The sequence below is a fragment of the Mauremys reevesii genome, linkage group 16 (genome assembly GCF_016161935.1).
Source record: "Mauremys reevesii isolate NIE-2019 linkage group 16, ASM1616193v1, whole genome shotgun sequence".
NCBI classification, from domain to species: domain Eukaryota; kingdom Metazoa; phylum Chordata; order Testudines; family Geoemydidae; genus Mauremys; species Mauremys reevesii.
The window spans coordinates 2,030,396-2,047,879 of NC_052638.1; the positions used below are offsets into that span (position 1 = coordinate 2,030,396).

General features: G+C 50.3%; 1 protein-coding gene across 4 annotated transcripts in view; it reads left to right on the top strand.

The window, feature by feature from the left end:
* The first annotated feature begins 237 nt into the window (after positions 1-237).
* LOC120384724 (zinc finger protein 581-like) overlaps positions 238-17,484 on the top strand; it is a 38,235-nt gene continuing 20,988 nt past the window's right edge. The window contains exons 1-3 of one of the 4 annotated variants that reach the window (XR_005589063.1): positions 251-340; positions 9,837-9,938; positions 16,503-17,266. Coding sequence is in view for 1 of the 4 variants with exons in the window: in XM_039503716.1 (XP_039359650.1) it covers positions 323-340; positions 16,503-16,681 (197 nt within the window). In the remaining 3 variants the exon portion in view is untranslated. Of the gene's footprint in view, positions 341-378; positions 2,044-9,836; positions 9,939-16,502; positions 17,271-17,484 lie in introns of those variants that run through there. The other 3 variants (XR_005589064.1, XM_039503716.1, XR_005589065.1) reach the window with 3 other exon arrangements.

The window sequence follows — 17,484 nt, forward strand, 5'->3', positions numbered from 1 at the left end:
GTGGATGGGGCGGGGCAGTTAGGGGACAAGGAGGGGCGGGGGTTCGGTGGGTCGGGGACTCTGAGGGCGGGAAGCGGGAGGCGCCAGGCTGGTGAGGGACGCACACGGTTCCCTACCGGCTCCTCCCTACAGTTTTGCAATCCCGATGCGGCCCTCGGGCCAAAAAGTTCCCCCGCCCCGAGGGAGGTCTCGTGCTCAAACCCTGGCGCGCGGTGCACAGCGCATGCGCCGGGCGGTCCCTCGGCCCCCGCCCCATTCGAGCGGATACCGGCTCAGACATGACCCGGAAGAAGAGCTATGTGAACCGGAAGTGCTTGCCCCCATGTTGACTACCGTGAAGGTGGTAAAGAGCGCTCGGCCGCCGTAGGCGGGAGGTGGTCGCGGGTTATCCAAGGGGATCGCTTGGGCCCGCCCCGCCCTTATTCTCAATCACCAGCCTGGCTGGAAACGTCCCTTTCGCCTTTCAGCACCGCCTGAGCGGCTCCGTCGGGTGCGGGGCCCTAGGACACCGCCCCGCCTGCCGAGCTGGCGGCGGAGAGTCAGGGCGCGAGGGCCGCGCCGGGGCAGCGAGGCGCGTTATCGCAGAGCAGGGCTGTGTGAGCCCGGGACGGCCCTCGCCGGCGTCCGCCTGTAACCAACCCTCAGCTACTGCCGAGTGGACGGGTCCCCGGGCCTGGGCACTCAGCCTCGGGGCCCAGCCCGGCCTGGGCTGGCTGCACGTGAGGACTCCGGGGGGGCTGTTCTGGGTCACTGTGAGCCCCCCCCCCCGAAGTCTCGCTGACTTGAGTAGGTTGTTCATTGAAGTGCTTTCGTGAAGCTGGGCCACGCTTTGTCGGGATGCGACCAGAACTACCTGGTCTGAAAACCACTTCTACTGGTGCCTCTGGGGCGCGATTTTTCAGCGTGCTGTGCACCCACAGCTCTACTTGAAGTCAGGGCAGCTGCTCAGCACTCCTGAGAATCAGGGCCTGGGGTGTTAATGCTGAAAGAATTTTCCTCTCTGCTGTTTTTAAGGATGCAGGACAGAACAGAGTCATGTGTCTGATTTCTTCCTTATTCTGTCACTGACTTTCTGTGTGGACTTTTTTCTTTTTTTAAGGCAAGAAATGGCACAGAAGTTTTATTACAATAGTTGTTTTTGCTCCTCAGATAAATAGGAGTTGTGGATAAATACTCGGTACTGGATGCAGCATCCCACTGAATCCTCAGTGCCCTCTTGGTGGTCACCCTTAAATACACCCCTCCCACTGCCCCAACCCTCCCAGTATTACAGCCCCTTGTTTCTTTCATTGCTATATAAACAGGGTATTTAGGTACGGCCTACATAAACAGATCTAGGGGATTGGTCCCTGGGTCAAATCATGTGGCAGGTAGTTCCACAGGTTAACCACTCCCCATTCTCATCTGCTAAATTCTCCATGCCCCTGGGTCAAAACGTGTGGTTCAAATGACTACCAGTTCTCAGCTCCTTGCTGGGCTCCTGGGTCAAATCGTGTGGTGGGGTAGTTCTACAGATTAACCCCAGCTCATCCTCCTCCTGTTAAGTTCTCCAGGCCTCTGAGTCAAATCATGTGGTTGGTAGTTCCACAGCTTCTCTTCCCACCCCACCCCCAGCTAAACTATCTGGTCCTCTGTTTGTCTCTCTGTGCCTCAGTTTCCCTGTATAAAAATGGGGCTGTGTATCCATCTCTATCAATTGTTTTGAGCTCTCCAGCTGAAAAGTCAAGTCCCCTTCTTTAATGCAAAGAGGCTGATCCCTAGACCTACAACATAAAAAGAAAGTTTAGGAGAATTGGGTTTTCCAGGTTAGATTCCTAAGCCTAGTACCACAAGATGTCAGCAGAGAATCAGTCCAGGCTGGTGCTCTTGGAAAAGAGGTTTCTGGTAAACAGCTAGTGGGTCTGAAAACTCAGCTTCTCACGTTTCTACACAGCATTTGTCTCATGCCTGGAGGATCTCACCTGGTTGATGGCTGCCTTTTCCCTTGTTGGTTTTGCTCTGAGTGATTTAGGTGGATGCGGTCATAGCTAGGAGCTGACAAAGGTGATCACTTTTCTGAAAATAGATGTGTCCCAGTGGTGGTCAAAAGAGGTTTTTTTCATTCCTGAAAAACTGTGGCCGCGACCCTTCCTTCTGGGTGTAGACCTTGCCGTGGTAACTCTAAAAATGCAGAGGTTGGTGAATCCCACATCCTGCAGTCTGCACTGGCTGCAGATGGGGATATCTACACTAGCAATCTTCAGGGCTTTACTGTTGATAGGTTAGGACAGCAGCCAGTCTGTTAGGAAGTCTGGTCCTATCTCCAGTCAGCACTTGAGATCAGTGTGGGTGGATCTTCTGCCCATCCCAGACTATAATCTCAAAAAGACAAGGCCTTCACTGTCATAAACCCGAGTGCTCTCCCCTAGTTTTCGCAGTCCTCCAGACCAAGTTGAAGCCGCTTTTATTTCTGTTAGTTTGTGTGTGGGCAGGAGAAGAAAGGGGATTATTAGTTAAGGATGTTGGGTTAGGGTGTACTAAAATACCCATCCCCACAATATCTTAGCACTGTACAAAATGAAAGATCCATCAATACATACCTTGCAGCAGTTCCTGGATCCATTGAGTAATGGGTCAGCTTGCCTTTCCAGCAATTTAGTTTGCCTTTTATCAAGGTGCTCTGGGGGCTCTGAGCATGAGCACTGTACAAATCCAAAGTTGTTGCTGTACTGAATCAGACCTTGGGTCCATTCAGTCAGCATCCTGCCTTGGCTGCTGCATGATGTTTCAAAGGAAGGATGAAAGGAACCCATAGTGGCTAGCTGTGCGATTCTGTACGTTGGGTGGAATTGCTTCCCGATGCCCGTGGGCAACAGTCTTCTGACCTGAAGCATGAGCTGTGACTTTCTGTATTGTGGTCTTAGTCTTGCTTAATGCAAAGTTGACTTTTTAAAAAGGAAATGTGAACGATTTATTCTCCAGCCTCAAGTGGGGTCCATTTTTTAATAGACTCATAGACTTTAAGGACAGAAGGGACCATTATGATCATCTAGTCTGACCTCCTGCACAATGCAGGCCACAGAATCTCACCCATCCACTTCAATAACAAACCCCTAACCTATGTCTGAGTTATTGAAGTCCTCAAATTGTGGTTTGTAGACCTCAAGCTGCAGTGAATCCTCCAGCAAGTGACCTGTGCCTCACGCTGCAGAGGAAGGTGAAAAACCTCCAGGGCCTCTGCCAATCTGCCCTGGAGGAAAATTCCTTCCCGACCCCAAATATGGCGATCAGTTAAACCCTGAGCATGTGGGCAAGACTCACCAGCCAGCACCCAGGAAAGAATTCTCTGTAGTAACTCAGATCCCACCCCATCTAACATCCCATTACAGACCACTGGGCATACTTACCTGCTGATAATCAATGATTAATTGCCAAAATTAGGCTATCCCATCATACCATCCCCTCCATAAATTTATCAAGCTTAGTCTTAAAGCCAGATAGGTCTTTTGCCCCCACTACTCCCCTTGGAAGGCTGTTCCAGAATTTCACTCTTCTAATGGTTAGAAACCTTCGTCTAATTTCAAGTCTGAACTTCCTAGTGTCCAGTTTATATCCATTTGTTCTTGTGTCCACTTTGGTACTGAGCTTAAATAATTCTTCTCCCTCCCTCATATTTATACCTCTGATATATTTATAAAGAGCAATCATATCTCCCCTCAGCCTTCTTTTGGTTAGGCTAAACAAGCCAAGCTCTGTGAGTCTCCTTTCATAAGACAGCAAAGAATCCTGTGGCACCTTATAGACTAACAGACGGTTTGCAGCATGAGCTTTCGTGGGTGATGCCCACATCCGACGAAGTGGGCATTCACCCACGAAAGCTCATGCTGCAAAACGTCTGTTAGTCTATAAGGTGCCACAGGATTCTTTGCTGCTTTTACAGAACCAGACTAACACGGCTACCTCTCTGATACTTTTCATAAGACAGGTTTTCCATTCCTCGGATCATCCTAGTAGCCCGTCTCTGAACCTGTTCCAGTTTGAATTCATCCTTCTTGAACATGGGAGACCAGAACTGCACATAGTATTCCAGATGGGGTCTCACCAGTGCCTTGTATAACAGTACTAACACCTCCTTATATTTGCTGGAAATACCTCGTCTGATGCATCCTAAAACTCCATTACCTTTTTTAACGGCCATATCACATTGGCGGCTCATAGTCATTCTGTGATCAACCAATACTCCGAGGTCCTTCTCCTCCATTACTTCCAGCTGATGTGTCCCCAATTTATAATTAAAATTCTTGTTATTACTCCCTAAATGCATGACCTTGCACTTTTCACTATTAAATTTCATCCTATTACTATTATTCCAGTTTACAAGGTCATCCAGATCTTCCTGTATGATATCCTGGTCCTTCTCTGTGTTAGCAATACCTCCCAGCTTTGTGTCATCTGCAAACTTTATTAGCACATTCCCACTTTTTGTACCAAGGTCAGTAATAAAAAAATTTAATAAGATTGGTCCCAAAACTGATCCCCGAGGAACTCCACTAGTAACCTCCTTCCAGCCTGACAGTTCACCTTTCAGTACGACCCGTAGTAGTCTCCCTTTAACCAGTTCCTTCTCCACCTTTCAGTTTTCATATTGATCCCCATCTTTTCCAATTTAACAATTCCCCATGTGGAACCGTATCAAACGCCTTACTGAAATCAAGGTAAATTAGATCCACTGCATTTCCTTTGTCTAAAAAATCTGTTACCTTCCCAAAGAAAGAGATCAGGTTGGTTTGGCACGATCTACCTTTTGTAAAACCATGTTGTATTTTGTCCCAATTACCATTGACCTCAATGTCCTTAACTACTTTCTCCTTCAAAATTTTTTCCAAGACCTTACATACTACAGATGTCAAACTAACAGGCCTATAGTTATTCAGATTACTTTTTTTCCCTTTCTTAAAAATAGGAACTATGTTAGCAATTCTCCAGTCGTACGGTACAACCCCTGAGTTTACTGATTCATTAAAAATTCTTGCTAATGGGCTTGCAATTTCACGTGCCAGTTCCTTTAATATTCTTGGATGAAGATTATCTGGGCCCTCCGATTTCGTCCCATTAAGCTGTTCGAGTTTGGCTTCGACCTCGGATGTGGTAATATCTACCTCCATATCCTCATTTCCATTTGTCATCCTACCATTATCCTTAAGCTCCTCATTAAAGACTGAGGCTATGGCTACACTTGCACTTCAAAGCGCTGCCGCGGCAGCGCTTTGAAGCGCTAAGTGTAGTCAAAGCGCCAGCGCTGGGAGAGAGCTCTCCCAGCGCTGTCCGTACTCCACCTCCCTGTGGGGAATAACGTACAGCGCTAGGAGCTGCACTCCCAGTGCTGGGGCTTTGACCACACTGGCGTTTTGCAGCGCCGCAATTTGCAGCGCTGGAGAGGGTGTGTTTTCACACCCTGCTGCAGCGCTGCAAATTTGCAAGTGTAGCCATGGCCTGAGGCAAAGTATTTGTTTAGATATTGGGCCATGCCTAAATTATCCTTAACCTCCATTCTGTGACAGTGTATCCCATAAGGCTTTATGGGGGTGCTTGTAAATGTATATATGATATAACTGGAATAGAGTTTTGCTACATATGCCGTGTAACATATCTATGTAAAGGTTATGATCTACTGGTTATCTACTAGTTGTATGCAGGCACCATTTGTGTGTTCAGAGTTATGAACATTGGCTGTATAATTGCTTGATTTCTAAGTAGCCTTAGTTAGAATATTTGGTCACTTCTTGGGAAAGGAATGTACTCAATGAAGAAGCGTTTAACAGACAAAAGAGCTTGGAAGACTCCAATCCACATAAGAAGTCTACCTGAGGACATTCAAGGTAGCATGTGGGTAATGACTGCTGCCTGCAGGTCCTGAGTCATGCATGGGCATGTGACTTGCCCATGTGATTCCAAATCTCCATTTTGTGACTGGATTCTACACAGGTGAGGAGGGGGGGTCTCCACCCACAAGAGAGAGTCTATTTAAACCCCTGGGAGACCCCTCCATTTTGTCTTCAGCTGACTAAAGAAGGAGCCTCTCCACCACCCCAGGATACTTAAAGGAAACTGAAACAAAGAACAGTAACTACAGGGGGTGTGAGTGATTGCTGGACCCAGGCTAAAAGGAGATTAGTCTGTAAAAGGGAGCATTCTGGAACTGGTGAGGATCTTATCTGTATTCAGTTAGTTCATTAGACATAGATTTGCACATTTTATTTTATTTTGCTTGGTAACTTACTTTGTTCTGTCTGTTACTACTTGGAACCACTTAAATCCTAATTTCTGTATTTAATAAAATCACTTTTTACTTATTAGTTAACTCAGAGTATGTATTAATACTTGGGGGAGCAAACAGCTGTGCATCTCTCTCTATCAGTGTTATAGAGGGTGAACAATTTATGAGTTTACCCTTCATAAGCTTTATACAGGGTAAAACGGATTTATTTGGGTTTAGACCCCATTGGGAGTTGGGCATCTGGGTGTTAAAGACAAGCACACTTCTGTGAGCTGTTTTCAGGTAAACCTGCAGCTTTGGGGCAGGTAATTCAGACTCTGGGTCTTTGTTGAAGTAGACAAGAGTGTCTGGCTCGGCAAGACAGGGTGCTGAAGTCCTAAGCTGGCAGGGATAGAAGTAGTCTTGGCACATCGGTTGGCAGCTCCCAGGGGAGTTTCTGTGATCCAACCCGTCACACCATCCTCAGTGTTTAGCGGTCCCACTTCTTTCTTTGTTTTCTTATTTATATGGCTATAGAACCTTTTATTATTGGTTTTAATTCCCTTTGCAAGGTCCAACTCTACATGGCTTTTGGCCTGTCTCACTTTATCCCTACATGATCTGACTTCAATAAGGTAGCTTTCCTTGCTAATCCTTCCCATCTTCCACTCCTTGTAGGCTTTCTGCTTTTTCTTAATCACTTCTCTGAGATGATTGCTCATCCAGCTTGGTCTACAACTACTGCCTGTGATTTTTCCCCCCCCTTTCTTGGAATGCAGGCTTCTGATAGTTTCTGCAACTTTGACTTGAAGTAATTCCAGGCCTCCTCCGCCTTTAGATCCACAAGTTCTTCAGTCCAATCCACTTCCCTAACTAATTTCCTTAATTATTTAAAGTTAGCCCTTTTGAAATAAAAAATCCTAGTCCCAGATCTATTTTTCTTTATCCTTCCGTCTAGTTTGAACTGAATTAACTCATGATCATTCGAACCAAGGTTGTCCCCTACAACCATTTCTTCTATGAGTCCTCACTACTCACCGAAACCAGATCTAAAATGGCATCCCCTCTTGTTGGTTCTTCAGCTACTTGGTGAAGGAATCCATCAGCTATCACATCCAGAAAAATCTGAGCCTATTATTGTTATTAGCACTTGTCCTCCAGGCTATATCTGGGAAATTAAAGTCTCCCATGATCACACAATTCCCATTAGTGTTTACTTCATTAAAAACATTAAAGAGGTCTCTATCCATATCCAAATCGGATCCTGGCAGTCTGTAGCACACCCCAAGCACTATCTCAGGGGAGGCTCTAGTAGCTTTCTTTCCCAATGTGATTTTTGCCCAGACAGACTCTGTCTTATCCATTCCATCACTTCTTATTTCTTTACAGTTAACCTCATCATTGATATACAGTGCTACTCCACCACCTTTGCCTTTATTTCTGTCTTTTCATAGCCTTCAATACCTGTACTCCAGTCATGACTACTATTCCACCATGTTTCTGTTATCCCTATAATATCCGGTTTCACTTCCTGCACCAGTAGCTCTAATTCCTCCATTTTGTTTCCTAGGCTCCTCGCATTAGTGTACAGACAGCTTGATTTTTGCCGTTTGGCTTCACTGACATTTACCCGATTAGGCACAGACATTCTACCACCAGTATCACCTATTAGACTGGTATCTACACTACCCTTCCTCCCCATGTCCATTCTTCGGCCCTTCTGCTGATGGAGGTTTGCTGTAGATCAGAACTGAGGTGCGCCTATTATAGCTGTGGGTGGAGACCCAGGAATAGAATTGCAGAGGACACTGCAGGTCAGAATTGCAGTGTATTAGTCCAGCTGTGTGGGGGACACATGCACAGTGCCTACCCTGTACTTTGACTGGTGCTGCTGTTTACCTACATGAGTCCTATTTATCAAACTGTCTCCTATGATGATATGTGTCTGTAAAGTTGGGCCTCATTTTGTGCTTTTTACGCTACAAGCTTTGATGAGTAGCAGCACCGGGATTTGCCTGAAGAAGGACAATGGTGTCCAAGCAGGCTCAGCAGAGCAGTAAATTGCGGCACGTCACCAGCTGTTGCAGGAGTGGCATTCCCAATACCCAGCCCACCAGGAGAGGCAAGTGCCAGGCTGAGTTCTGTACACTTAGGGCAGGAGTGGGCAAACTTTTTGGCCCGCCCGAGGGCCACATCTGGGTATGGAAATTATATGGTAGGCCATGAATGCTCACCTAATTGGGGGTTGAGCTCTGGGGTGGGGTCAGAAAAGAGGAGTTCAGGGTATGGGAGGGGGCTCTGGGCTGGGGCAGGGGGTTGGGGTGCAGGTGGGGAGGTGAGGGCTCCAGCTGGAGGTGCAGGCTCTGGGGTGCAGGAGGAGGCTGGGACCAAGGGGTTCGGAGGGCAGGACAGGGATCAGGGCTGGGGTAGGGGGTTGGAGCACGGGAAGGGGTCAGAGGTGCAGGCTCCGGGTGGTGCTTACCTCAAGCAGGTCCCAGAAGCAGTGGCATGTCCCACCTCCAGCTCTTAAGCGGAGGCGCAGCCAGGAGGCGCTGTGCGCTGCCTCGCCCACAGGCGCCACCCCTGCAGCTCCCATTGGCTGTGGTTGCCAGCCAATGGGAGCTGTGTGGAGCCATGGCACGTGTGGAGTGGGGCAAGCCCCGGATCCCACTCCCCAGCCAGAGCTTGAGGGGCTGATTAAAATGTGTGAAGGGCTGGATGCGGCCCCCGGGCTGTAGTTTGCCCACCCCTGACTTAGGGTATGGAATGCCAGTTTTGCAATGAGCCAGCACCCAGAGTAATATTCATCCATGAGGTCCTCTCTTCCATGCACTGACATTCTGTCACCAAAAGAGCACTGTTACTGTAAACAGAATACATTTAATCCCTCCGCCCCCCCCCCCTTAAGAGTTCGTTAAGGTTGCAGAGTCAAGCACTTAGAAATTTGGATATGCCAGAATTCAGGTTGCCTGTGCAAACTTAGTTCAGCCTCCTTGTGTGCATGATGACATGATCCCATGCTAGCTTTTCCCTAGGACCCCTGCCCCATTCAGCTGACAGTAGAAGAATGTTGAGACTCAGGAATCCTGGGTTCTAATCCACATTCAGGGGGATGGCTACAGACCTTTCGGTACTGGTTCCCTCCCTCCCCCTCACATACCTCAGGGCTTGGATCCTGACTCTGTGTTCCAATCAGGTGGCTTCTTCCTTCCCATTGCTGCAGGGAGAGCATTTGAGATCACAGGAGAGACCAAAGGGCCAGTGAAAATCAGTGGTCTGGCTGAGGGGACCCGTAACTAGTATTGGTAACTTTCTGTGTACAAAGAAGTCAGTTGAAGAACAGGGGGGAAAGCCTGGGACTTTTATTTTCCAGCCCTGTTGGCTCTTGGGGCAGTGGAGGGCAGTACTGCTTAGGAATGCATCTAGTGCTTTATAGCTACTAGTGGCTCCTCGCAGCCATGGGGAGGAGGCAGGGGAACCTCTCCCATCCATGTCCGGCAGTCTCTTCCAAGTAACATGGCTATTGCAGGAGCAGGCTCTCTCTAGCAGTTTCCCTGCCCAGAGGTAAGGGTCCTGTTGCTTTGTCTCCTCTCATGTGCAGGCCTGGGCCTTGGTAGGAGCTTGGAGCATGATATCTTGATGCGCGGGACATGTCTGCACCAGTTCTCGGAGATAAAGCCCTTCATTCTGCACAAGACCCACCGTAAGTCAAGCCACGTCTACACTGAAACTGAGTTGACCTAACTTACATCCAGGGGCGGCTCTAGACATTTTGCCACCCCAAGCATGGCGGCACGCCGCGGGGGGTGCTCTGCCGGTCGCTGGTCCTGCGGCTCCGGTGAACCTCCCGCAGGCGTGCCTGTGGAGGGTCCGCTGGTCCTGCTGCTTTGGTGGACCTCCCGGTGACCAGCAGAGCGCCCCCCGCAGCATGCCGCCCCAAGCATGCGCTTGGCATACTGGGGCCTGGATCGGCCCCTGCTTACATCAGTATAGAGCCGCCACAGTTATTACATGGCTTGTGTGTCTCCGCTTTGCTCCTGGTGTCGGCGGTGCATGTCCCCACCAGGCATGCTTGTACTGTCAGTGTGGGATGGCTTCTGAAAGCCAGCAATAGTCGATGTAAGCAACGCAATGTCTGCACTGACCTAACCAAATCAACGTTGACTCTACACCTCTAGTGGAGGTGGAGTTACTAAGTTAGTGTAATGGGTGAGTTATACCGTTGGGAATGAAATTTCAATGTAGATGCTTATGTTGTTAAGTCTTACGTCATCCCACTCTGTAGGGTAGAGCAGGCCTTGTTCACTGAATTCAAAGCACATGCACTGCCAGCCCTGCGTGTTCAGTCCCAGAGCTGAGAGTCACTCTGGGCTTTTTTTCTTCTCATGCTTCACCGCCAGTAGTGAAGACTAGGCTCTGCTGCTGGAGGCGGGGCTGCTGCACAGTCAGGGAGTGTTAGTTCAAACCCCCTGGGTTCCTGAATATGCCTCTCCCCTGGAATCATAGAATATCAGGGTTGGAAGGGACCTTAGGAGGTCATCTAGTCCAGCTCAAAGCAGGACCCAAGCCCCAGACAGATTTTTGCCCCAGATCCCGAAATGGCTCCCTCAAGGATTGAGCTCACAACCCTGGGTTTAGCAGGCCAATGCTCAAACCACTGAGCTATCCCTCCCTGCTAACACTTAAAAACATTTAAGGATGGAGATTTCACCACCTCCCTAGGTAACCCATTCCAGTGCTTCACCACCCTCCTAGTGAAAAAGTTTTTCCTAATATCCAACCAAAACCTCCCCCACTGCAACTTGGGACCATTACTCCTTGTTCTGTTATCTGCCACCACTGAGAACAATCTAGATCCATCCTCTTTGGAACCCTCCTTCAGGTAGTTGAAAGCAGCTATCAAATCCCCCCTCATTCTTCTCTTCTGCAGACTAAACTATCCCAGTTCCCTCAGCCTCTCCTCATAAGTCATGTGCTCCAGTCCCCTAATCATTTTTGTTGCCCTCTGCTGGACTCTTTCCAATTTTTCCACATCCTTCTTGTAGTGTGGGGCCCAAAACTGGACACGGTACTCCAGATGAGGCCTCACCAATGTCGAATAGAGGGGAATGATCACATCCCTCGATCTGCTGGCAATGCCCCTACTTATACAGCCCAAAATGCTGTTAGCCTTCTTGTCAACAAGGGCACACTGTTGACTCACAGAGCTTCTCGTCCACTGTAATCCCTAGGTCCTTTTCTGCAGAACTGCTGCCTAGCCATTCGGTCCCTAGTCTGTAGCAGTGCATGGGATTCTTCTGTCCTAAGTGCAGGACTCTGCACTTGTCCTTGTTGAACCTCATCAGATTTCTTTTGCCCCAATCCTCTAATCTGTCTAGGTCCCTCTGTATCCTATCCCTACCCTCCAGCGTATCTACCACTCCTCCCAGTTTAGTATCATCTGCAAACTTGCTGAGGGTGCAGTTCACGCCATCCTCCAGATCATTAATGGAGACGTTGAACAAAACCGGCCCCAGGACGGACCCTTGGGGCACTCCGCTTGAAACTGGCTGCCAACTAGACATGGAGCCGTTGATCACTAAAGTGGAAAGTGCCTGCCTCTTAAATTGATTCAGAGTGAAATAGTTCATGACCTTGACTGCAAAGGCTAACAAGGGCCGATTAGATGGCAGCACTTGGCTGCCGTGAACAGAGCAGGTGCAGTACCTGCCTCTGAGCAGGGGAAGCACAGAAGGAACATTGCCCATAACTCTCCATTTTCCAACCCTTCCCTGACTCTCCTTGGGCTGTGTGTTCCCATGACACCAGCTGAGTCCTCGCTGGGCTGCCGCCTCTGCTGCATCATCCAAGTAGACACTTCGTAACCAGCCCGGCTTGATTGATCCCCTGGAGTCCGAAAGGCCTTTTCCGCATGCGTAGGTTAGCCATAGGCAGGCAAACCCCTGCTGAAGCCTTGGCTGCCCTGGGGCTGAGAGACCCTCTATTCAGACTCCCCCATGAGCCTTCTTAGTGCTTCCACTTTAGTGTGTCTGACTCTCCTCCAGATGTGCAGGGTGGCAGTGTCTACAGCTGTGAGCGAGAGCCTTCTCCTCCCACACCGTCCTGCTGTACCACTATCGAACCCTTCACCAGCTGCAGGCGTGGGACCTCAGCACATGGGGTGGCACCGCTGCCAGTCCAGCCTTGCCTGCTGGCCCTGAGACGGTGCCGGGCCCTGAGATCCCAGACAACGAGCCAGCTGATCCGGGCATGGACGTTCATTTCATCCTGACCACAGAGACTGTCAAGGGGAGAGCATTTGATTATGGACGGATGGTCTTAAAGTGCCTGCACTGTGCCCAGAAGTATTACTCCAAGGAGGGGCTTGTTGGCCACGTGCATGCCATGCACGTTGGTCCTGAAGGCCTGCCGTTGCCCCAGGTGGCGTTTCAGGGGTTGGAGAGAGTCATGAGTGTGGCTGAATACGAGGTGTATGTGAAATCCGTGGGGCGCAGAAGTGGCTCCCAGAAGCACAAATCTGGGAGGCCTCTGGAAAGACCCCATCGGAAGAAGTTTGTTTGCCCAGTTTGCAAGAAGGGCTTTACTAGAAAGCACATACTCCAGCTTCAGACCAGCACCCACCAAGCTGGCTGTAGCCCCTTCTGTGGCATGCAGTGGGCAGCCTCCCCCCGGCAACTCCACCAGTGCCAGCAGTGCAGCTTCCAGTCAGTGGTCAGCGCAGTGGCATGGCTGCACCGGCAGGAGCACTGCCAGGGGACGGTGACCTGTGGGGTCTGCCGCTGTGCCTACCTGGATCGGTCCACACTCCTCAAACACATGAGGGTGCATGATGCAGAGCGGCCCTATGGCTGCAGCTTCCCACGCTGTGGCTGGAGGTTTAAGGTAAGGGCGTAGATCCCCACCCAGTGCCTGCGAGAGGCGGTGGGGGAGGGAAGTGCTGTTTCTGCGACTGCAGAGGGTCGTATTGAAGGGTGATCTGTCGGGTTGGAGGGGGGTTACCAGTGGAGTTCCTCAAGGTTCGGTTTTGGGTCCGATTTTATTCAATCTATTTATCACTGACCTCGGAACCAAAAGTAGGAGTGGGCTGATAAAGTTTGCAGATGACACCAAGTTGGGAGGTATTGCCAATTCGGAAAAGGATCGGGATATTCTCCAGGGAGATTTGGATGACCTTGTAAACTGGATTATTAGTAACAGGATGAAATTCAATAATGAGAAGTGTAAGGTTATGCATTTAGGGATGACTAACAAGAATTTTACTTATAAGCTGCGGACGCACCAGTTGGAAGTAACGGAGGAGGAGAAGGACCTAGGAGTCCTGGTTGATCGTAGGATGACTATGAGTAGGCAATGTGATGTGGCCGTTAAAAAAGCTAATGCGGTCTTGGGATGCATTAGGCGAGGTATTTCTAGTAGGGATAAGGAGGTGCTAGTCCCGTTATATAAGGCGTTGGTGAGACCTCATTTGGAGTATTGTGTGCAGTTTTGGTCTCCCATGTTTAAGAAGGATGAATTCAAACTGGACCGGGTACAAAGAAGGGCCACTAGAATGATCCGAGGAATGGAAAGCCTGTCGTATGAAAGGAGACTTGAGGAGCTCGGTTTGTTTTCCTTAACCAAAAGAAGGATAAGAGGAGATATGATTGCACTCTTTAAATATATCAGAGGGATAAATACCAGGGAAGGAGAGGAATTATTTCAGCTCAGTGCTAATGTGGACACGAGGACAAACGGATATAAATTGTCAGTCAGGAAATTTAGGCTTGAAATTAGACGAAGGTTTCTAACCATCAGAGGAGTGCAATTCTGGAACAGCCTTCCAAAGGAAACAGTGGGGGCGAAGGACCTCCATGACTTTAAGATTAAGCTGGATAAGTTTATGGAGGGGATGGTATGATAGGATAACGGGTTTAGTCAATAGGTCGATAACGTGCCACACTGGTAATTAGTACAAAGGGTCAATGTTGGGATATTGTTAGCCTTTTCCAGAGGGTCTGGCTGGAGAGTCTTGCCCACATGCTCGGGGTTCAGCTGATCGCCATATTTGGGGTCGGGAAGGAATTTTCCTCCAGGGTAGATTGGCAGTGGCCCTGGAGGTTTTTCGCCTTCCTCCGAAGCATGGGGCAGGGGTCGCTTGCTGGTGGATTATCTGCTACTTGAAGTGTTTAAATCATGATTTGGAGCATTCAACAGCAGAGTCAAGTAGAGAATTAGTTCGGCTTATGTGGCCTGCATCTTGCAGGAGGTCAGACTAGATGATCATAATGGTCCCTTCTGATCTTGAATTCTATGATTCTATGATTCTCCCCTGGAGCCCTTGCAGCCATTTGGGGAACAGCAGGGAAGTTCCAGGCAGCATGTGGAGGCCCAAGGCCATATGGTCTCACTTTTCCATTGCTGATGGCCACTCCAAACTTCCTTTATGTCCATGGGGGTTGGGAGGGGAATCTCCAACCCTCCTGCATCTTGAGGTCTCCCCAGGTCCACAGCTGCCCACTCTGAGGCACTTTCCTGCTAGTTGAGGTGTTCTGGGACCATTGCTGGAAAGGTGGATGGCTTGTGGCTCAGCCAGGCTGCATTTCTCACCTACTTTCACCTGTTTGTGCCCCATGGGGCACTATCACTCTTGCCTGGGAGCTCCCTGATCTCATCCACCTGGTGAAGTGAGCTTCCTCTGTGCTTATCCCCATCCCTCTGTGTTGCAGCAGCAGGCTCCGGACAAAGCAGAGCACTGTTCATACCCCCTGCATCCAGTAGACGGACGGATGGTGTGGGTCACTGCCTCCTTCCTCCCTGCCCTTGCAGAGCTGAGAGTACCCCGCTCTGGGGGCGCAGGAGCAAAGGGCTGAGGGATGGAGCTGCTGTAGAGCATCTTCGCCCTTCAGAACCAGCACTGAGCTGGGAACTCTTGGCCTGGTGCAGGCATCCAGGAGAAGGCTAAAGCTGCACACCCAGGCACTCTGGGGTAGCGGAAGTGGGTGATGCACCCCGGGGTTCTCACAGCCACTGCCAATCCAGGCACTCGCCTGTCCTGCTCCAAAGAACGTGACTTGAGAGAGAGAGAGGCAGGCTGCGGGGAGAGGAGGCTCAAACAGGCAGGGCTTGGAACTCCCCTTCAGTGGCAGCCAGGAGACTCTGGATTGGGGTAGACAAGTCAGGAAGCTCCGTCCTTCTCCCAGCAGCTGATGATGGAGGGAGAGATTCTGGTTTGGCAGATATAGATGTTTGAGGGTCCAACACCCTGCTAGAAATTCTAGCTCCCTCTGCCTTTCCTGCTACGGGTTTGGTGGGGTGGGGGGCCTGGGCTTCTCCTCAGCACGTTACCCAGCCCTCCTCTCTGTGCACCTCCAGCTAGTAGGTGTTGGGTAAACGCTTGCAGCCCTAGTAGGAGCTGTGGTTGAATGAGTTCGAGGGTATTTTGCATTTAGGATAGTTTTCGCTTTAGCTGGGACCGTGCTAATCCTACTCCTTCTCTGGTGAAGACAGAGGGCAGCAGAGGTGAGGGACTCCCCAGCAGGCTGAGTGCTGGCTCCATCCCAGCTGCCTGACATTCAGAGCCTCGGACAACCTAGGCAGTGCAAGCCAAGCTCCCGGGTCTTCGGGGGTGCAGGCTAGTAACCAGATAACTGCAGCCTGACACGGCCCGCAGCTCCTAGTCCAACTAATGGCAAGGAAAGAGCCCCTTTCTCACGGCAATAGGGAATTATCCTGGGATATTTGGGGCCTCACCTCCTAGCATCTCTGGAGACTGAAGCCCTCTGCCTACAGAACAGGGATGGAATGGCCCGTAGCAGTGCCAACCTCCCTAGGGTTGCTCTTCCCTCTGCCACCGTGCTCCAGCTCTGATGTAGAGTTACTGCCTTTAGTGCACAGGTGGAAGTTCAGCTCCGTCTGTCCTAGGCCTCTGTATCTGGGCTGCCCACAAAGTGGCCTGTTGGGTGCTGCTTTGGGTCGTGTGGGCCCAGCACTCAATTCACACAGGCCACCAGCCGCTAGCAGAGGACAGTAGTGGCTTATCTAAGTTGGATTCACACTAGCCACCTAGAGGTGAAAAGCTCCAAATCCATCACCCTGTCCTGCACAAGGAGACCCCTGGGTCTCTTCAGTTTGAAGGCAGTGTCCATCCCCTATTGATCAGCCCAGGTGCTGGCACCCTGCCCCTGCTGTTCGGAGTGAGGACACAGCTCCTCCTTACTCGGGAGCTGAGGAGCAATGGCTGCTGCAGCTGCTTTTGTCCTAACGCATCACATCTGCCTTTTGTCTGCAGAGTGAGGTGCTGCTGAGAGCGCATCTGCAAGCCCACGTCACTCCAGGGCAGTTTGAATGCCCCTCCTGTGGCTACGCCTTCCGCCACAAGCATCACTTGCAGCGCCACCAAGCCAGAATGCATGGCATTCCCTCCAGCAGGGCGAAGAAACGAGATGTTCCACCAGTGGCACAGCTCAGGTGAGATGCTGCCTGCCTTGAAAGGACTGAGCCTTGAGTCTGATCAACTGTCACTAATTCCTAAGCTGCAGAAGCAGCTTCCCTAGAAAACTAAGCATGCTCCTTCTCCCTCCCTGGGGAAGGCTGCGCCGTCCTCGCTCACACAATAATGCAGACCTAGCTGCATTGCATAGACAGTGAACAGCCAATGGCTCTGATCCCATCTTCACCCAGAACAAAAGCTGCAGCTCAGACCTAGAGCCTTCTCCACTTGGGTTTAATGCTCTGCGCATGCTGCTTTGTTCTCTATGCTACTTCCCAGCCATTCTCTGGGCTCCGTGCACCTGCGGAGCCTTGGCATTAGCCTCTCAATAAACAGCATCGTAGTAGCGGCTGGAATTCTGCTTGCTGCCGTGGTGAGATTCCATCTGCAGTGGGACGCCTGGTGCCCACCAGGGCCCAGTCACGTCCAAGGGAGTGTTGAAGCTACTGCTGATGTCAGAAGCAGACCCTTTGCGTGCCATTGACCTTGTAATAGCGGGGCTCATGACTCCTTCAGGTTTAAGTGTGTGTGTAAAAGTGGGGAGAACTCCTGCTTGTGGGGCCCTGGAACAACATCTTAGTCTGGTGGATGATGGTTTAGAAGCCTCCTGCTGTTATCCAGAGGGCAAGCTGCTCCTCAGCGGAGCTTCCTTATAGAGACCATCCACTCTGGGGCCCATCTGGCTATTGGTGAGCACTCAGCCACTCTGCTTCACTTAGAGGTGTCCTCTGAGCAGGCCCAGCTACATTAAGCTGCTGGAGCTGTGTTTGAGACCCCCCCT